Genomic DNA, 7,633 nt, shown 5'->3' with positions numbered 1-7,633 from the left:
AAAGAGGAACTAAATTGTAATTTTACACTCTAAAAATCAATGAAATAGGAACTAAATTGTTAATTTACACACTCTAAAACTCAATGTATAACATTAAAATTTTTTTAAAAAATAATTAGATTGATTAGTGTTTCACTATGGAGATAGATACACTTCATTGTGGAATGATTTTACCATTCCCAGGATAATATGATTTTTTAACAAAATATATTTGTTATTATTAAATTAGTTGGGGGTATCTTGGTTTTTTTAACTTGCAAACAAGAGCGCTTTAGTATTTTTACTTTTTTAAAATATATTAAAATGATTAAATTATCTTTGAAAAGCAAAAAAAAATTAAATAATATCGAGGATTTTTTTATATTTTTATTTTGGTATTTTTAGTAATAATTAAGTTAATAAGAGATAATTTAATTATTAAATATTATTAAAAAAAAATAGCTCACCTGAGCGAAATCGAAATTGGATAAAGATTCTCCATGCATTCTTGTACTAAAGTCCATTTATTTTCGGTACTAGTTTTTTTTTTCTGATGTTAATGTTAATTATAACATGTATAGAAATTTAATATAAAAAATAAAAAAGAAGAAATGAAGAAATGAAGAAAATAAAAAATAGAAGAAAAGACGTGCTTTTGTTGTCCGCGGCCGGAACAAAAGTATCCTCAAAACCAAACCCACCATTTCTTTCCTAATCGAAACCTTTAAAAGAAATTAGGGTCTTACCGGCAAACAACATTCTACTATGGAGAGTAGCAGCAGCAGCAGCATAAATGGAGGATTTTCCCAAATTGGGTCTGTCAAACAACTAACAGCAGATTCTATTTCTCAATTCAGAGAAGGGATTCGGTTAATTCTCTCTAAATGGTCAGCTTTGCAACTCGCCGTTGAAAACGAATGGGGTGGCCGTGGGTCTCACCTATTAGCTGAGCAACTAGCCTCTGATATCTTCTCTTGGTTCACTCAGTCTAAAGGTAGTTAATTCTGTCCCGACTCAGCTCAAAAAGTCTTGATTTTTTTTTTCCATTTTGATTGTGTTTGAACTGAATTAGGGGTTTTTAGTTAGTGAAAATTAGACTTTGATTTTCAAAATCTAGTGATTTTCAAGGAGTGACAAGGAAACCCTGAAGGAGGGTTATTTTTTAGTAGTGACGAGGAACAATGATTCGATTGTCTTGGCTTTGGCATTTGGGTTCTGCTTCTCCTGCCCCGCTGTTTGTTTCTCCTTACATCCAGTGTTTGCATTTTGGTGGAATCTTGAGTATTAGCAAGTTTTGTGATCTTTTGTGGTTTCATGTCAGGATCCAGTGCTTTTTCTTGATTCTCATAGTGGAGTTTTTGCTAGATGTCTTTGCTTCTTAGGACTGTTATGTTAGTCTGATTGTCTTGGGGTTTAGTTTTTTTTGCAGGTTGTTGTTATCAGATTTCTCTTTTGTAGCCATTTTCTGATTGGTTGATTGTTTTATGGCACCCTAATTTTTTCTTTTAAAATTTTGAACATATTCGTGAAAAAGGTGATCTTGATCGTCAAAATTTGTAATTTTGTTTCATTTTTTGATATTTGACTGAGAAGTTTGGACAAAATTGTCAAAAGTTTGTTACTTTAAGTGAAATAAAAGATTATAACGTTTTTATTTATTTATTTATACTGCAGCATATGAACTGCTGGTATGGTTGGTAATTGATTACTGCTATTTCTGAATTCTGATGTTACTTTTTTAAAACCTGTTGCTCAGAGCCGCTTTATATTGATGATTTGGAGAGTATCTTGGATGAAGCTATGCTTTCTCTCAATACCATGATTGAGGATGGTAGCGTTGAAGAGGTACTCCCTTATTCTTTGCAGTGCTGCAGTCCATTTTTTTTCAGTACATGTATTGCTATGGCTAGTAAAATGTTTCAAGATTAAGAACTTGAGCTTCAAAAACTCACCCCTCTAGGTCCAACTTCCTTTGATATTGGTTAATGTCGTTTAATTGATTTTGCAATGGGATTTGTTCTGGTAATAATTTAATGAAGCTTTAACCTTGAAGAGAGGCAACGAATTTCTTTGCCTTCTGTTGCTTAAATGAAACTGTTTTTGTATATCGAGGATTCAATTTGTTATTTTTTCAGGTAGCTGAAAAATTAATGATTATGCATGAAGAATGTTTAGAAGGCAATTATAGTTTTATTCAAAAGTTGAGGGATGAAGGTCCTAGAATGGGAGCTCGTCAACATGTCAAACAGGTAATTATGGTTTTTATTCTCCATCTGCTTGGTTTATGTTCTTAATGAAGATAGTGTGTCCTGTCTGCTTTGGGAAATATCACACAAGCTTATGGATTTCAATTTTGGAATGTTAGCCATTTGGTACTTGTTTTCCAATGCCCTAGTTGTCCTGCGATCCATACTGGTACTGTCAAGGAGAGTACTGTGGAGTCCAGCTTCTAGATGATCATATTGGAAATTCACTCTGGTTGTACAATAGTGCTGCTTGTTTATTTGGTTTGCTCTATAGTACCTAAGAGTCCATAAAAATCCTGCCTTATCCTGGTGTTTGCTAAGAAAGAGATCATCAAGGAAATTGAATATTGAGAAAAGTGTCACCAACTACATGCAAGAACAAAATTTAAATGATCTCCATTAGCTGGAATTTTTTTTTCTTCTAATTGTTCTTTCCTATTGTTCCCTAGGCTGTGGAGGATGATGATGATTCTGAGGACAGCGACAGTGATGATAAAATGGGTGATGATGGATCAAACATGATAGTGGATACACCAGAATTCCAATTAAAGACAAATCCAGTAAACAAGCCAGTCAATGAGCCAGGGGCCAAGGAAGCTCAATCAGAAGATGGATGGACAGTTGTTTCATCTAGGCGAAACAAGGGTAAAAGGAATTAGGCTAAATTGTTGTGTAGTTTACCTTTTTTTGGTTTCTCGCCCCCCTGCTTTCTCTTCAATACAGTGGATGTTTCTATTGGCAATTTTGGTGTTCTAATTATTAATTATCATGGGTCCTGCCTGGTTGGACCAAGTTGTGGCTTGCTAGAATACGATGAACCATTGGTTTTTCTTCAGAGTATTGTGATGCTATAATATGTTGGTTGAGTTCCATCAAACACCATTCAATTCGAGGCTTTGGATTTTGTGGTTGAGTTCTCTGATTGAATCCATGTCGAGCTTGCTTTATCATGACTCCACATGTGATAGGCCTTTGGAGGATCTGTAAAATAGTGATGGAGGTTTGTTTTGGTGCGATGGTGATTTTTTTTGCGGGGCATGAGGAGCAATACGTAGGCTAATAGCGTTTTGTGGGTTTGGAGAGAGGTGGTGGTGGATATAAGGTGCCAAAGGGAGGCTGGTTTGAGTTGGTAAGCTGTCCTACCTCCTAACTACTTCGGAGAGATGGAGTGGCTTGGATGGACAGTGATGACTTGGTATTGGGTTGGGTTTAGTTTTTTTCTCTTTGCATGTTCTAATTTGATACCCAGAGCATATGCTAATCACGACTGGTATTTGGAGAGGATTATCCCAAGAAGAGAAAAGCAGTGATCCTCTCTTCATTTGATTACAGATAGAATTGGGTGGAAAGAAGAATCGGAAGTAGACATGATAGTTGTGTTAATTTAATCATAATTTATGGTAAAAAAAAATAAATCCTAGCCGTTTACAGCTAGGTTATTAAGATTCTAGTCCCCTCCATTATTTTCCGAAAGTGTTCACATCTCTCCCAAAATATATATACATTTTGCTCAAGTCAACAAAAATTCGTATAAAGATCTAATAGTTAGGAGAAAATAAGCAAAGCTCCAGTGGCCCAAAAAACAGAGAAAAATGACTCCATACACAGATATTCGACACAATTTTTTTTCACTCTTTTTACATTTACTAATTTAAACATGGAGGGTCTTGAGAACTCGTTTAACGGGTGTAAAATGAAGATTAATCACCAGCCCAAAACACAGTTATGAAAAGCTCAAATACAGTATGAAGTTCCAAATGTTTCAAATCAATCATTTTTGCTACACCAGATAATATCTGTTCCAAATGGAACATGTTGACTCCTAACTCTTATTTGCCCTAACCTTTTATCCATCATCTTGAAAGAGCAACTCTCTTAGCTTCCCTTTCCAGGTGTTTTTCTTTCTTTCCCATTTCGAGAGCGTATATATGAGCCTTTTCTTTTCTTTTTTCCTAAAAACATTCTATATTTTGATAGAAATCTTCCCAGCTTAACTTTTGAGGCGATCCGTTTGAAAAACAATGCAGTGACATATGTTTTTCGAGTATTCTGGGTTTGTGTATCCATCTACATATTCATAGGAGCATTTGTCGGCTCATGCATTCTTGATATAAACACACAAGCATTTGCAGTCATTTTCTGAAACTCTTCAATCGTCTCCCTTGCTCATCCTTCAAATTATACTGGAAAGCAAATTGTAATCAACCAAACAAATGTTCAGATGCCAGTCTTTTTACTGTATAATAAAGGTTATTCGTTTAGTCCCTGATGGACAAATCAAATTTTAAACTACAATTAAATCTTTTAGTAACCTCATAACAGCAGCTAGTAACGGTCAAACAACAGCTAGTATCAGTAATTATAAGAATAAATAGGAATTAATCAGCAAAATGCATTTAGACCCTAGACAGGAGCACTGCCAAAAACTGGGGATGCCTTACACTGTCCTGCATTTTCTTAACTTGCGTAGAAAATGAGGCCGATTTGTATTGGTACATAGACAAATTTGATATGCGCAATAGCATTTTTCTTAGCCATACCATTCAAGAAACACACCCTTTTATTTCGTGCGGCTCTTGAGGCCGTCCCAAGATTATTTTCCTGAGTTTCCTGTTCTCAGTACAAAATCAACTGGCATATAATTAAGGTTCGTTTTATCAAGTTCATTGCACCTACCTGTCTTGCTCTCACAGTAATGTCAACGGGGGCCACTCCAAGCTCAATGTCTGTTAACATGGTCAAATTCCTCTTGCTTGCACCCACATTCTTTATCTTTTTCCCTTCAGTGATGTCCCAGACCATACCTTCATCTGATGGCAGCCAGGGACAATGGCGTCTTTTGCATGCAAATGTAGGCATATCAGCTATGCACATGCAACTTATGCATGATAACAAAGTTGTCATTTTTGACCGCACAGATTTTGGCCCCTCTAATATCTCCCTCCCTGGTGGTCGCTGCCGTATTGATCCCAGCGACGAAGCCCTTAAAATAGATTGCACTGCACACTCCATCCTTTACGATATTATCACTGACACCTACCGTCCTCTAATGGTCCAAACAGACACTTGGTGCTCTTCTGGGGCAGTTTTACCTAACGGGACCCTAGTTCAAACTGGGGGTTTCCATGATGGCGACAATGTAACACGCATGTATACTTCATGCCCAGATGACATTTGTGATTGGGTTGAGTATCCAAACTATCTATCAAGAAGAAGATGGTATGCAACTAATCAAATATTGCCTGATGGACGAATTATCATTATTGGCGGTCGAAGGGAGTTCAGCTACGAGTTCTTCCCTCGTCCTTCTCCTCGTCGCCAAACTTTTCAGCTCCGTCTTCTAATAGAAACAAGGGAGGGCAATGTTGAAAACAATCTGTACCCGTACGTCCACCTCTTACCAGATGGGAATTTGTTCATCTTCGCTAATACACGATCGATATTGTTTGATTACAGTCAAAATCGTGTGGTTAGAGAGTTTCCTCGCATCCCAGGAGGTGATCCTCGCAATTATCCTAGTACCGGATCATCAGTTCTGCTCCCCTTGGATGAAAATGAACACAGCATTGACCCTGAAGTTCTGGTTTGTGGAGGGGCACCAAGAGGTGCATACCAACAAGCCTTACGGGGAACCTATGTACGTGCGATTTCCACATGTGGACGGCTCAGGATCACCGATCAAAACGCTAGTTGGGTCATGGAAACCATGCCGATTCCCCGAGTAATGGGCGATATGCTGCTTCTTCCCACCGGAGATGTCGTTATAATCAATGGTGGTCAATTAGGCACTGCAGGTTGGGAACTTGGGCGTCAGGCAGCAACCAGACCAGTCATGTACCATCCATCCAACCCGTCCGACCAACGTTTCTCAGTTATGGAACCATCACCACGTCCAAGAATGTATCATTCAGCAGCAATCCTACTAACTGATGGTCGAGTTTTAGTTGGCGGTGGTAACCCTCACATTTACTATAACTTCAGTGATGTATTCTACCCAACAGACTTAAGCCTGGAGACCTTTTCACCACCATATTTATCAACCCAGTACGCATCAATAAGACCTGTGATCTTGTCTGTAGATGATACTGTAAGCCCAGGGCAGAGATTTTTGTTAAGTTTCTCAGTGGGAGAGTACATGGCAGGAAGTGTGTTATCAGTAAGAATAGTCGCACCATCCTTTACAACACACTCATATTCAATGAATCAAAGGATGGTGGTGCTGAGGATTGATGAAATTATTGATAATGAGACATCATCATCATATTCCTTGAGTGTTGTTGGACCATCATCAGCTGAGATTGCTCCACCAGGTTACTATTTGCTGTATGTTGTGCATTCTGGTATACCTAGTTCTGGTGTGTGGGTGAGGTTACAGTGATATATGGAGTCGGAGCTTGGAGGTTTTGAGTTAACTTAGTGTTGATCAAGTGTTGCCGAGCGCTATGAATGTACCTGAAAAGATGGTTGATCATAGTTTTCTCTTGTTAAAAAGTTTCAAAATCTGTAGCTATACCAATTATAGAATATTGATATACATTTTCCTTCATGTTTATACGTATACACACCTCACATTTTTTTAAAAAAATATATTTAATATATTTTTTTGAATGTAATTCTAAAAAATAAATTTTTATGGTAAAGAAAAATAATCCAAACTTTTTTTATTATTAATATAGGTGTTTAAGTTAGTTTATGTGTACCTCAACTAATTTCATAAATTTTAAAATTAACGACATATAAAATTTTAATAACGCTGAGGTTTTTCAAAATAAAATTAATAATTTATAGAAAACAAACTCAAAACCTCACTAGTTAATTGAGTTATATCCTTAAACCTTAAAAATAATCAAAAATTTTGATAAATTAAGGAGAAGGGTGATATTCTTGTGCATTCTCACGATGATAATTATTTTTTACCAAGTAAAGATATGATTGGCTAGTTTTTAACCTAACTTTCCATTAATTTCCATGATGCTTAAGGGCTAACCATTATATATATATATATATATATATATATATATATATATATATGTTGTCACGTCAATAGAAACTACCCTTCTAGATCCATTCTCCATTAGTCTTTTTTGTGCTCAACTTGATTAGAACTCTGTTGAACAAACAATCTTTCTTCCACATCTTGAATGCTTGATTGACAAAATGGTTTTTCCCTTTTCTCAGATTATTCTTTTGCTAATATTTCTTGATTTTCAAGAGTTAATTTTCAGCGGTTAGGTTTTGAAATAGAAGAAATTAAAGATGGTAGGAGTAGAACAAGGAATATATAACAATTTAATCTGAATTTAATGAATAATTATTATTTTAATTGTCGTCTTAACGAGTGATTAATAGAATATGGATTTTAAATCCAATCCAAAATTAGTCCGAACATATATAACATTAAAGTTTTT

General features: G+C 36.0%; 2 protein-coding genes across 2 annotated transcripts; both read left to right on the top strand.

Annotated features, from left to right (window-relative positions):
- Positions 1-648: 648 nt before the first annotated feature.
- Positions 649-3,102, top strand: LOC133669427 (uncharacterized). Its single transcript, XM_062089553.1, has 4 exons — positions 649-973; positions 1,736-1,824; positions 2,115-2,228; positions 2,675-3,102. Exons 1-4 carry the CDS (start codon positions 745-747, stop codon positions 2,882-2,884), a joined length of 642 nt encoding a protein of 213 aa, XP_061945537.1. The 5' UTR covers positions 649-744; the 3' UTR covers positions 2,885-3,102.
- Positions 3,103-4,677: 1,575 nt separating this feature from the next.
- On the top strand, positions 4,678-6,771 carry LOC133669666 (aldehyde oxidase GLOX-like). Its single transcript, XM_062089891.1, has one exon. The coding sequence runs from the start codon at positions 4,921-4,923 to the stop codon at positions 6,601-6,603; it is 1,683 nt and encodes a 560-aa protein (XP_061945875.1). The 5' UTR covers positions 4,678-4,920; the 3' UTR covers positions 6,604-6,771.
- Positions 6,772-7,633: the final 862 nt, after the last annotated feature.

This window comes from Populus nigra, chromosome 12 (genome assembly GCF_951802175.1).
Source record: "Populus nigra chromosome 12, ddPopNigr1.1, whole genome shotgun sequence".
In the NCBI taxonomy this organism is placed as follows: domain Eukaryota; kingdom Viridiplantae; phylum Streptophyta; class Magnoliopsida; order Malpighiales; family Salicaceae; genus Populus; species Populus nigra.
The sequence above is the reverse complement of the archived record's forward strand: the minus strand, read 5'-3'. Positions and strand labels throughout refer to the sequence as shown.

Coding starts and splice junctions, on each gene's coding strand:
- LOC133669427 (XM_062089553.1), top strand. CDS start 745: ATGGAGAGTAGCAGCAGCAGCAGCATAAATGGAGGATTTTCCCAAATT. Junction 974..1,735: donor TTGGTTCACTCAGTCTAAAG/GTAGTTAATTCT, acceptor CCTGTTGCTCAG/AGCCGCTTTATATTGATGAT. Junction 2,229..2,674: donor CTCGTCAACATGTCAAACAG/GTAATTATGGTT, acceptor ATTGTTCCCTAG/GCTGTGGAGGATGATGATGA.
- LOC133669666 (XM_062089891.1), top strand. CDS start 4,921: ATGTCAACGGGGGCCACTCCAAGCTCAATGTCTGTTAACATGGTCAAA.